The sequence below is a fragment of the Alexandromys fortis genome, unplaced genomic scaffold (assembly GCF_014885135.2).
Source record: "Alexandromys fortis isolate MF-2015 unplaced genomic scaffold, M_Fortis_MF-2015_v1.1 scaffold_158, whole genome shotgun sequence".
Lineage (NCBI taxonomy): Eukaryota > Metazoa > Chordata > Mammalia > Rodentia > Cricetidae > Alexandromys > Alexandromys fortis.
This window is the reverse complement of record NW_026068039.1, coordinates 2,033,306-2,046,625: the sequence shown is the minus strand read 5'-3', so window position 1 is coordinate 2,046,625 and position 13,320 is coordinate 2,033,306. Positions and strand designations below refer to the sequence as shown.

The 13,320-nt window shown below is 41.4% G+C and overlaps 1 protein-coding gene across 14 annotated transcripts in view; it reads right to left on the bottom strand.

Annotated features, from left to right (window-relative positions):
• The window catches only part of Aak1 (AP2 associated kinase 1), a 172,731-nt gene that overhangs the window by 15,885 nt on the left and 143,526 nt on the right, over positions 1-13,320 (bottom strand). For 4 of the 14 annotated variants that reach the window (XM_050165351.1, XM_050165363.1, XM_050165353.1 and 1 more), the window contains 3 exons: positions 5,162-5,263; positions 3,919-4,020; positions 828-938 (listed from right to left, as the gene is read on the bottom strand). The exons of 2 other annotated variants lie outside the window; for them this stretch is intronic. In XM_050165351.1, the coding sequence (XP_050021308.1) occupies positions 828-938; positions 3,919-4,020; positions 5,162-5,263 (315 nt within the window). Of the gene's footprint in view, positions 1-827; positions 939-3,918; positions 4,021-5,161; positions 5,264-10,086; positions 11,625-13,320 lie in introns of those variants that run through there. 8 more of the 14 variants (XM_050165354.1, XM_050165356.1, XM_050165357.1 and 5 more) reach the window with 6 other exon arrangements.

Genomic DNA, 13,320 nt, shown 5'->3' with positions numbered 1-13,320 from the left:
TGGAAAGATAGGATTCAGTACAAAACACAGAGGGTTAGGGTTAGATGTGCAGAGCAAGCAAAGGAGAAAAAGAAAAACCAAGAAATCCAGAGAAGCAACATTTCACATTTAAAAGTCTTACATGTTGATTTCTAAACATAACTACTGGCTAGCCACCACCTCCCACCAGAAGTTCATTCCAGGCACACCATAGTAGATGCAGAACACTTCAGAGATGCCACTGGTGCCAAACCAACCCATTTGCCTAAGAAGTTCTGGCTGTCCACTAACCTCCCAACAGCAAGCCATATCCCTAAAAAGTACAGATCAATTCCTGCTTTGGGGAGAATTAGTTATTAGGACACTACAGTAAGAACATGCTTTTAAAAATAACTATGTGATGTGTTTCAGCATTCTGTGCATGCTCAAATGCTCCACCAAAGATGAAAAGAATGGTCCATAAAGTCTACTGATGCAGCAGACACCAAAACACCACTGTTAGCTTTCTGGAAAGAACATCTATTACAGTAGATTTTCTAACTATGACAAAAATGTTCAACAGTTCTGACATATACCTTGAGGCTTCTACCAATTAGAAAGCACTTTCTTTTTGGCTTGACATTTCATAAAAACTAAATCTTCTCTAAATAAACCCCAAGTCAACAAGGTTTTAAGCTACATACATCAGCATCTCCATCTGCCTCTCATCTTGATCCAGCCTACACTGACGGCTATCATCCAGTGTCCTTCACTAAATGGCAATGCTCCTATCTACCATCCAGGCTAGGGACAGTGTTTTGATGACAAATGATGTTAAGCTCTTCTTTTTTCTCCAGTCTCTTTCTTACCTTGTGTGTTTTTGGTTATCAGTACAGGAATAGGGTCAAACTCATCTTCTGCCACCTTTTCCGAGCCCTCAGCGACACCGAAACCTGAGATGAGATTACTATCTTCTGCAGCTTAATACAGAATGCAAGCACACAAGCAGAAACAACAGAAGAAGAGATTAGCAAATGAGAGAACAGGAAGGAGGCACCATGCCTTCAGCCATGAACAATCACTGTTCTTAAAGATAAAAGCACTTATTTTTCTGAGTTGAAATAAAAGTAGAAAACTGGAAAATACAGGTATATAGAAGCAATAATCTTTAGAACTCACAATGTCAAGATTTTATAAATGGTTAAGAAATGTACTATTAGAAGAAATCTCTACTCTGTAGAAGACCATACACAGTTGTGAAGTTAACTCTGAAATGCCACTATCTTTATTGAGTCAACACCTGACTAACAACACCTGAAACACTAAAAGCCTGGGGCAGGAGATGAGAAAGGAGCAACCATGCAGAGGCTGGGGCACAGTTTGGTGGTAGAGTGTGTGCGTTCTAGTAAGTGCAAGGTCCTGAGTTGGACCCATGACTCAAAACCAACAACGAAAGAGAAGTAACCAGTATGTACAAGGCAAGCAAAATGTCAAGACTCCCTGCTCTGTAAAAAAAAGACTTAAATAATTCAGAATACCGGGGTACAAAAGACGCCAGCCTAAGTTTCTTAGACTATCCCTCCCCCCCATTTTTTTTTTGTGGTTGTTGTTCGTTTGTTTTGCTTGAGGCAGTTTCTCATTATGTAGCTCCAGTTGCCCTGGAACTCAGAGAAATCAGCCTGCCCCTGCCTTCCCAGTGCTGGGGTTAAAGGCACATGCCACCACACCCAGCACATTATCCATTCTAACTAAAGCCATGCCCCAGCAAATGCTAGCTAGCACTTATTTGGCAGACAATGCTTCCCTGTGGTTACGCATTGCCACTAACACATTCCTGCCAGCCGTCAATGGCTATACAGGTAACTTCCTGTGCCAGCTGTAAAACAGAACCAGCAATCTTCACTGCTACCCATGAGCTCATTGATTTTAGTCAGCTCTGGAGGATTCCTTCTTGAATTTCCTTTGCAAAGGGCTTAACCTGCTAATACTCCTCAAACACAGAAATAAGTTTGCCATGTGCAAGTGAGCTATCACTACAATAGACCTCAGAGCCCAAACCAATCTACTCTGCCTGCAAAATCTCAAACCAAACCAAGCCAAGACTAAGAAGTGAAAATGACAGGTTAGAGCCAGAAACTCAGTAAACAATAATGACTCAAAGACAAAATAATATTCAAAACTTTCACAAGTTCAGTTTTTGAGGAATTATTTTTGAGGTTAAAAACCTTGACTCAGATTTGATGAAATGACTTTACTTTCCAAGGCCGATGAGTATCATATTAATAATCACAATCAATCAGTTGGCTCACTCATTTATGCGTTCCTTAAGGCACGGGGCTAGCAAAGCTAACATGGAATATCTGTATCCTAGTTGTTGTCAGAAAGTGAACCCTATCCCTATCTGTAGTTGCTAGGGCTTATTCACTACTCTGAGAAGAACTGTAACAGTGGCTAAGGATACAAACCCATATTTTCCATAGAAGTGGACAGCTTTTGATAAGGGGAACTCCCCAAAATACATGTGGGCCCAAGAAAGACTTTACCTTTGTGAGTGGGAGCAGAGAGTGCTATGGGGGCGAACTCTTCCAGAAGGTCAGCAGTGGGGTTAGAAAGCAGAGAGCAGTCAAGCAGAGAGTCGTCCCCAGTGAGAGAGTCTGAGTCCAGTGACCAGCATCCCCGCAATGGCGGCATTAAACAGCACACAACAATATTGTGAGGTTCTATCTTGACTTTTAAATTAGAGCATTAAAGGCCACATGTACAAGCCAAGGTGTAAAAAGAAAATCTAAAGAAACATGCTAAGCTTTCTGAACTTCTAACCACAAAAACATGCATCCTAGATTCTACTTGGTAGCAAACATAAATATAAGATTTTTTAGTTTAGAAGCCACTGATCAAACAAGTTTGTGATTCACATGTCAACACAACTTAACAACCCAGTTCTCAGCAAACATCATTTGGAAAAAGAACTTTGTAACTAGAATTTCACTTAACTATTCCCCACTCAAGAAGAAAATTACAACATAGCGAAGTGCTGAAATTGATCAGGAAGGAACCCTCCATGCCACGCCCACGTTCCCATTCAAAATGCCTTTTATTCTTTAAATTTAATTCTCCTTTGAAAATAGTGTATTCTTTTATCTAAAGAATTAAGGAAGGTAAAATTTAGAGATGAAACATTTGAGCTGGGAGTGTTTCCTGAGAGAAAACATCCAAATGAGGGCCAATAAGAGGAACCATGGTGCCTTTGGGTGAGATTTTCCCCAAGCATTAACTTATTATCTCTCTAAGGCACTCAGAGAGTCTTATTAAGGTAATTAGGGCTCACTAAAACAAATGCAATCAGATTTATTTGTGTGTGGCTAAGGACTTGTACAAAGAATGAAATTTTCAAATAAGAGCGAAAGCAACGCTGGATCCAAGGACAATTTCAATTCTGCCTAAAAGTGAAATGAAAATCACCTCTAGATGGCGAAGCCCTGCTCTGGGAAAAAATCAACAGCAGGAGATGAGCGCCATAGATCCGCATGCCAGGACTGTGTACGGTGAGATTGAAGACGTCTGCCTAACAGTTGGAAGGGTTAAGGCAACAGTGTATCTAAGCAGACTAGTATTAAAGAGGTAGAGGGAACCTGCCACCAGTGAAGAGAATCTTTTTTTACCCTTTCTGGTGTTAGGGATTGATTGATATGCAATATGCAAGCACTCTGTCACTGTGCTATATCCCCAGGCCTGGGGAAAGAATATTGAATAATAAAATTCTGTCATTAGAGCAAGCCCAGGAGTTACTCTTAAGAAAAACATGGCTCCAAAAAGTACTGTTTTCAGCACAAGAACACACTCAATCCAGAAGTTAGGACTGTAAGAACAATTCATTGCATCCAGTGTGAAACCAACCAGAATGTCACTAGTGGGAAGACCTGCTCTGAGGTTACTGCATTGACCAGCTCTGTGACTGACCTGTGCGGTTTGAGGTCACAGACTCCGTCTGAGATGGGAGGCGCTGAGCAACAGGCGGCTCCAGTCCAGGTATGAGACTCTCAACAGCAGCATCGGCCTTTTCTTTTGTATCAGGGGCATTAACAGTGGGGAGGAAAGGGCAAGAAAAAGAAGTCAGGTGCTGCTCAGGAAAACCTGTGAAGGCTTGCTTCCACAAGTCTCAGGCAAGCTGCAGAGCACAGCTTATCTCTACCACTGTCTGCCTGCCACTGATGACTGAGCATGCGTGTTCAAGGCTAACAAACAGGGAGGTGCAATGATCATCAGCTCCTACAAATAAGTGTGGGATACAAGCAACTTTCAAGCAGCAGATTCTCCCATGTCAGAAAAGAGTGTCTTCAAGACAGGCAATGGTGGCTCACACCTGTAATCCAACAACCACAGAGGCTGAGACAAGAGGACTGCTGTGAGTCTGAGGCAAGCCTGGCTACAAGGTGTAATGCTCTACTTCAAAAAGCCAACAACGAAGAAAACTTTATTCACAATTGGGCATTTTTTCCCTCTAATGGGCTAGCTTTGGGGTAAACATCCTCCCGTATAATGCACAACCGTCAAATGTGCCCCACCCTATCCCATGATGTTACAGAGAAGCGCTCTGCACGTTGTAATGTCTCATGGATGGAGGCTACGGCATTCCTGAGCGCTGGCATTTCTTATCTAAAGTCTACTGATGGAACCTTCCAGGAGTCTAGACATTTTATATGTTTTGCTTATACAGCATAAAAAGTATAACAGAGTAAGCAGACCCAGCTATTAATTGCCCTGGTCTACCATGGGGCTGAAATGTGAGGCAGACTTCCTGGTACAGGTGTTAGTTACAAGCACTGACCTAAAGAAGAATCAGCTCAACTCTATTAAGTTCAGTGAAGCTCCCAGGGCCAATTAGAAACCAACTGTTTCACAAAGGTTTGGTTTTCCCATATTCTTCCTTATTCTTAAGAAATTTACTGGAGAAATCACAGGACATCAGTAAAGACCGGAGTTACAGGTTGTGCACATGGGAAGCAGAAAACGATACTTCATTTGGACTAGCTGAACAGAATCAACAGCCTTGACTGCTGGCTTCCAACCATGTACAAGGGCTACTCAGGATACTTCTGCCCCCCCCCCCCCCCCCCCCCGTGTGCAGGCGCGCGCGCATGCACACACACACACACACACACACACACACACGCATGACTAAAGGAGCAGACGGGGATTTTACCAGTCACAGCATCAGAAGTGCTGCCGAAAGGATCTGTCATAGGCAAGAGGTCAGGGAGCAGAAGAGAAGTATCAGGAGATTTGAGTCCCTCGATTAATTTTTCTAGGTTGGGAAAGAGGTAAAGAAAAGGCAAAAATGCAATGAGATCACAAAGCAAGTGGATCATTTACTGTCCCATAAAAACACAGCTTAGGAATCCTCACTTTAGAGATCACCATGAAAACATAGATCATTAGTATATTATTAACAGCAAACTCTTCCAGGGCCAGCATGATGGTTCAGTGGGTAAAGGCGCTTGCTACCACACGTGAAAAACTGAGTTCGATTCCAGGAACCTACCCAATGAAGGACAGAACAGACTTCAATAAGAGACCCTCTGACTTCTACATATGCACTCACATACATACAACACAAAATAAGTAAGTAAATAAATAAATAAATAAATAAATGTAATTTTAAAAACTGCCCCCGCCAAGGCTTTCCAAATGAGAAGGTTAAAAAGGCTACTTTCCCCAGGTGAAGTAGAACTCAAGGTTCACTAAAAGTGAGTCCCTTGGGTATGTTTATCCACTGTTTTCATTTGAAGCATAACTTATATAATAACCATCACCAATTTTAAATGTGTACAACGTGGTGAATGCTGAAAATTTTATACATTTATGTAATCACCACTGAAGTAATGACTTAGACCATTTCCAACCCTTTCAGACACCTGTACCCCTTACAGTAAATACTTCCTTTTCACCACAGGCAATGGCAACAGCAGGCCTCTCCTTCCCCAGTTTTTTTTTAATTACAAGGTCTCATATAGCCCAGGCTGGCCTAGAACTTGTTATGTAGCCAACAATGACACCAAACTTCTAATCCTCCTATCTCTACCTCCTTTAGTGCTGAAATTATAGGCACTACATAGTGCTAAAACTGAACCCAGAACCTTGAACATGTGTGAGCTCTACCAAGTGAGCTAAATTCTAAGCTCCATAGTTTCCATTTTATTTTTTTCTGTTGTTTAGTGCTGTGGAATAAAATCCTTCTGTCTGCTGTGGATATATATTAGTCTCATTGGTTAATAAAGAACTGACTGGCCAGTAGGCAGACAGGAAGTATAGGTGGGACAACCAAACAGTATGTTGGGAGGAAAAAGGGCGGGGCCAGTGGAGTCACTGAGAGACACAGAGGGAGTAAGACATGCTGGAAGACAGGTAAAGCCACCAGCCATGTGGCAATACATAGATTAATAGAAATGGGCTAATTTAAGTTGTAAAAGCTAGTTAGTAATAAGCCTGAGCATTTATAATAAATATACGCCCCAGTGTGTTTATTTGAGAGTGACTGAGGGACAGGAAAATCCAGTTTAGCTGCGTTTTTGTTGGTTTGTTTTCTAAAGAAAGAGTCTCTGCTGGAAGCCATGTCAGAGGAGCAGCAGGTGGAAACTGATTTCAGGAGAATGGCTCACCAAAAGGCAAGGCACTGATGGGTGAATCTTGGATAAGCAAGGCCCCAAGGTCATTGGCCCCGGAATGTCTCTTGCTACTGTTGTGCCTTTACATGTTTGGCACTGCCATTGTTCTCTGGTACCTGGCATGGTGTGAATGGGTTTGGGAGGGAGCCCCAGTGCCTTTAATATAGTATGATTATCTAATAGAAATAGCCCATTCTACTGAGTATTTTCACCTGTAGATTATTATGAAGATGATTTCCTCTTAACCTGTTCTGTTTAAGTGAAGTAACAATTTTATACAATAATAATGTTAGTTGAAATACCACTTTTGTTGAATAAAGAAATTTAATAAATATAGTAAGGAATTATGATAGAGGTTATTTTAGTGGAAAAATTAATATAGGTAAAGGTAGGATCTAATGTTGCTGCCCCCTCCCCCATAAAGCAGGGGCTGCAGAGGACAGAAAATAAGAACAAGAAAGTGTCACACAGGTAGGACTTACAGGTTTCTCTTAAAAAGCTATATAGACTGTGGCTTAGGTTAATGAAAAGAAAAACAATTGCGTTCCAGAAGTTAAGTTAGCTGAAGTTCTTAAAATCTTAGTGTGGAGAAATGTGTTCACGGGTTTCTGTGTGCATTTTAGGAAAAAAAAGCTTTAAGTTATGAATTAAGTTAGATTAAGATGTTTTTGTTAATAGTGTCAAGGTAGAAAATCTTGGAGAACAATTTAAAGTTTAAAAAGACACATAGGTAAGAAAAGAAATGAGAGAAGAGAGATGATAGATCCTGAAAGCATGCGTGCGTGCATGCGTGTTTCCCTTTTTCACTGGCCCCAGAGAGTTAAGTTTGCCCTGCTTGCAGGGCCCACAGAATTCAGTTTTACTCCCTCAGACAGAAAAGTCAAATTGATTAGTTCGTTAACTCCATGGCTCTCTCTTAATCCTTGAGCTGCTGAAGGTTAGTTCTCACAGCAACAGGTCTCTCTACGCAGTACTGGCTGTCCCAGAACTTGTTATGTAGATCAGGCTAGCCACCTACTCAGATATTTGCCTGCCTCTGTTCCTCTGTTTCCCAACTGCAGAACTAAAGGCGTTTGCAACCACAGCTGGCCCAGACGTTCTGTTCTGAAAACAGAACCCTGCAGCCTCACTTGTGTCAGAGCTCTTCCTCCTAGCACGACACTGACAACCTCCCACGCTGCAGCCTAGACAGTGGCTACCATATTGCACTGCTGAGTCATATTTCAGTGTGGAGGTCCTAGCTGACAGACATTTGTATAGGTATGTATTCACTGCCTTCAGTGAGCTTACTTTTCAACCTATTTTTATTTAAATCTCCACTTAGAAACAGCTTATAATTCAATAACAAAACCAATTCAGCCTCAGGTAAGACCCTTTACCACTGGCTGCTGCCTGTAGATTCACTTACCTACGGTTACAGAACAAGTATTTAGAAACACCTCGCTCAAATATTAAAAGTGAGGTAAAAGTCCAGCATCTTTTGTGTCTGTTTTATCTTGGTTCAGAGTCTTATTAGCTCTGAACATAAGCATACTATCTAAAATTAGTGAGACAAAGTTGATTAGTCCCAAATTTATCTAATCTACCTCACCCTAATTCAGCGCTGAGGCACAGACATAATAATAGTGATGTTTACTGTCAGCTTTTACAAAGTCCTGTTCAAATCCCTGAAAAGCCTCTAAAAGTCTTCATTCACTGTCCTAAAGCTGTAGTTCCCAAGGATTCCAGAAACAGAGATCACCTCATAATGAGAACACTTCTAAATGGGAACAATTGCCCCACAATGTAAACTGAGGCTGTCCCTCTCCCAACCAAAGCACGAAGAATCACCTCAGGGGAACCAGACAGCCTCTTAAGTACTGGAGACAGTGAACAGCCAGACTACAGTTTGGCCAAACCTTCTACTCCAGTGTTTCCTGTCTGGATCTAGGCTCATGTCAATGTCCTGACACTGGACTGGGAAACCCAACCTCTATCTTTACAACAAGGCCTCAGTGGCTCAAATCCTTCCCTGCCTTCGACTTTGTTTGCGTTGTTAAGTGTGAGTGGCGGGACCTAATTCCTGGGGGACACCACTCACTGTCCACCCCATCATACCTCTGGCCTAGGACTCTGGTTACAGCTTCATCTCAGGATACTCACTTAAGCCTAGAGATGGATTACTGCTGACATTTGGGGCAAAGAAATAAAATGATGTCAACATCCACATCTGTCACACTGGGTAACTTAAAGGTGACTATATGCACACATCAAGACAACTTCCAAATCACTTTCTAGCCCTGAGACACCAATAGCCCTCTAATTAGCCTCAACTTAATAAAGGTATGACATTAACCTGAAACAAGTGACGGATCACAGGAAGAAGGGAATTCAGAGACTGTATTTCTGTTACAGGAGGAGTAAGGCCACATAAATTCTGACTTGCCCAGATAAACTAAAACTAAAATGTCTGTTTGAGAAAAGGGAAATGGTTTAAAATTCTATTACATACACAAAACATTTTACTGGATTCACAGCCTTCTGGGCCTGTGGCAATTGAAAAAAGCAATAAGCAAAGACAGATTCACTAAAGACAGGACTCAGTTTCGAAGACCATGACTGAAGTGCTAACCCTGCTCTACTCAAGCAGAATCCACTCCAAGTCACAGCAAGATTACGACTACATGGCAGACAAAAAGATGTTAACAAATGTGAAGCCAGTCTATCAGCTTTAGAGAATGCAAAGTACAGATGCCTCTGAAGTACATGATGATGTATTACATTTCTCATTTAATACAGAATTAAATAATGATACCAGAGCTTCTTGAAGCAGGGGATGTGAAAAAAACCAGAAAACTAACGAAGATAAAAGGTATCATCATCAGTTTGGTACTACATATAGCATTTTATTTTAGGAAACAATATTAAAAATATCTTTCACAATACTGTTTAAAATAATGTTTTCAGAAAAAAAATTAACATTCCTTTATTCAGAACAGTAGTTTAGGGGCTTATCTCCCTCCCACCAAAAAACCTTTTCCATTAAAAAAATTCCATTTAATTCCATTTAATTCCATTTAATTTGGGCTGGTGAGATGACAAAGCCACACGATGGAAGGAGAGAATCAACTCCTTTAAGTTATCCTCTGACCTCCACATAAGCACCATGGCACAAGTACTTCCACCCCTACCCAAATTCCAAAAATCCAAGTTTCTTACTAGAATTTAGAAAAGTATATTTGACGGTTAAAAATATTTTGTGTGACTGGGCAGTGGTAGCACATGTCTTTAATCCCAGCACTCAGGAGTCAGGGGCAGGTAGATCTCTGAGTTTGAGGCCAGCCTGGTCTATACAGTAAGGTCCAGGACAGCCAGGGTTTTACACACACACACAGACACACAGACACACACACACACCAAAAGCAAAAAACAAAAAACCCTCTGTCTTGGAGCCCCCCTTCCCCCCACCAAAAAAAAAAAAGTGTGTGTTCAGGTGATTAAATACAAAAGGATGGGACAAACTGCTAATTTTTGGGAGTCTTGTTATTTGACCAAACCTGCAAATGCAGGCCATACACACAGATATTTGTGTGGTCTTTGCTGTGTAGGAGCACTCAGATGTCAGAGATGTGGGAGTCAGAAGTGCAGAACAACACCATGCATGAAAGCAGACATGAGAGCACAGACCACCTTACGCACGAGGTGTGCACAGAAGGGCTGCTGCACTTCCCCTGGACCTCACTATGAGGGAGGTCCTCACTCAAGCACAGGGTGCCCTAGAAACACAAGGAGGTAATGAGCCCTTCACAAACCAGTAGAAGTTACATAATCAAAACAGCTCTCTGATATGAGGCTGGGATATTTTATAATTTGTGATATTTTCCTTTAAAGAAAAAAAATCAAAGGAAAGTGGTATGATGGTTTGAAAGAAAATAGTCCCATAAGGAAAGAAACTATTAAGAGGTGTGACTTTATTGGAGTGGGTGTGGTCTTGTTGAAGGAATTGTGTCACTGTGGATCAAGGTCTTTGAGGTCTCCTATGCTCAATAGATATTCAGAGTGGTATATAGACTCCTGCTGCCGCCTGCAGATCAAGATGTAGAACTATCAGCTCCTTCTCCATAACCATGTCTGCCTGTATGATATCACATTTCCCATCACGATAATACTATACCAAACCTCTGAAATTGTAAGCCAGCCTCCACTGAATGTTTTCCTATATAAAAGTTGCTGTGGTCATGGTGTGTAGGGGAAGACCAGCCAATCACCTTGCTTGAAGGGCGGGGTCCCCTAAGGTTATTTTTTTACTAATAAATATTGCAGGTGTGCTCCCCGTCTTCCCTTCTACTTTCCTGTTCTCCGCAGGAACCTCAGTTCTGTAAGTCTTTTCCTTATTAAAGCTGAATATTTATTATAATTTCTATCTGCCGTTCATTTACGCCGTAACAATGGTGTCTCTTCACAGACACAGAAACCCTAACTAAGACAGCTGGTGTGGTAGTCACTTCCATGACCCTAGCACTTGGGAGGTAGAGGCAGGGACACTGCCAATTTAAGGCAAGTGTGGTTTTAAAGAGCTCCAGGCCAGCAGGCAGGACTACACGTGAGACTCTGTATCAAATGAAGATTTTGACTGTTTCAATATAAACCTGAAGATCAGAACACACCAATCTACCAAACATGCTCAAAAGACAGTTTATTATGAATCTCAGTTTTTAAAAAATGATGTGGCTGCTATAATGAGCAGTTTGATTGAGTTGTCTCCTATAAGCCCCAATATTTGCATACTTGGTCCCCAACTGGTAGCTGCTTGGGTATGCTTAGGAAGGGTGGTCTTGCTGGAGGAAGGATGTCACTGGGGATGGTCTTGGAGGTTTCAAAAGACTTGCCATTTGCTCTCTCTGCTTCCCATCAGTGGTTTGAGATGTGAGTCTCCAGTTTTCAGTGTCTAGTTCTAGTTGTCATGCCTGCTTGCTGCCACGCTTCCTTGACTTAATAGAGATGGACTTTGACTCTCTGAAACTGTAAGCCCAAAATAATCTTTCTTTTATACAATGTCTTGGTCATAATGTTTTATCACAGCAACAAGAAAGTAACTACAGTTTTGTGGCTTTTGAAATGTGTGACTTGTTGGACATGGAGCAAACAAGTAAAACTTAAAATGAGAAATGCTGTTTTTAAATTTTAGTCACTCTATGGAATGAAAGAAACACCAATTACCCTGATGCAATCATTACACACTGTATAAATGAACTGAAATGTCATGCTGAACCAAGTCGATAAATGTGATTATTATCCACCAATTAAGACTAAAAATAGAGTCAGACATGGTGATGCATGCCTTGGGCTCAGTACTTGGGGAGTAGAGGGAGTAGGATCAAAAAAACCAGCTTGGGTTACAGAAATGTCTCAAAAAAAAACCACCTAAAATAAAAAGAGAAAATAAAATCTAACCTCTCTAAGTAGTTCTTGAAAAAACAGACAGCAAACTGCCTGTAATATCATCAAGTCAGAATCAGGGCAAGCACCATGCCCCATTCTCAATCCACTTTAGAGAATTACAACTGTAGGAAGACAGTTTCTAAAATAAGGCACTTACAATGAGTGACACTAAGCTTTTCAATATCACAAGGCAGGAATTGGAAATAAAGAAGATGTCAGGCCAAAAGAAGAGGGGACTGTTCATTCTGACACCCAGCTCCTCTTGCCTGTCTTGTTCAAGAGACAATAGAGGACCATAAGACCAAGAATGACTTTCAACAGTCCTCCAGCTCTATGAAGTAGCACTTGTGGGGCAGCTAATGTGTGCTCTTCTAGTCTTGTAGAGCTCTAGTATCAAGAGCTCAGAACTAAAGAGCAACTGTCAGAACTGTTTTTCCAAACCCTTGTGCATGGCAGGAAAGTATATAAAAAAGAATGGCATGAAGTCTTTCTGAAAGCCAGTGTAACACTTTCTCTAAACTTAAAATAGAATTATCATATGACCTGGCAAAAGAATAAAGCACGATCACATAAGGAGACCTGTACTATGTTCACAGCAGCATCATTCAGAGGGAAGCAGCCCAACTGCGCATCAAATGAAAACTGGACAAGCAGCATATGGTCTTCCACACAGGGTAATACTAACCTTAAAAGGAAGAAAATTAGCTGAGCGTGTGGTGCACACCTTTAATCCCAGCACTTGGGAGGCAGAGGCAGGCGGATCTCTAAATTCAAGGCCAGCCTGGTCTATAAAGTTCCAGGATAAGTTCTGGGACAGCCACGGCTATACAAGAGGCCCTGTCTTGAACAAACAAACAACAACAACAATATATATACAACACAATTGAACTGTGATTGTGCAAAGTTAAAGGTAAGCCATAAAATTCAAGTACTGCCGGGCAGTAGTGGCGCTTGCCTTTAATCCCAGCACTCGGGAGGCATAGGCAGGAGGATCTCTGTGAGTTCGAGGCCAGCCTGGTCTAGAAGAGCTAGTTCCAGGACAGGAACCAAAAACTACAGAGAAACCCTGTCTCAAAAAATCAAAAAAAAAAAAAAAAAATTCAAGTACTGCAGGATTCTCTTTCTATGGAGCTCTTAGAGCTGTCAAACCCATAGCTAGAAAGCAGTGTAGTGTGCTGCATGGGGAAATAAATCACTGCTGAGCAGACACAGGTGCCCAGTCTTTCAGTAGAAAAAGAATGTGAGAAAACAGTCAAAAAAATTGTACATGTGCTTA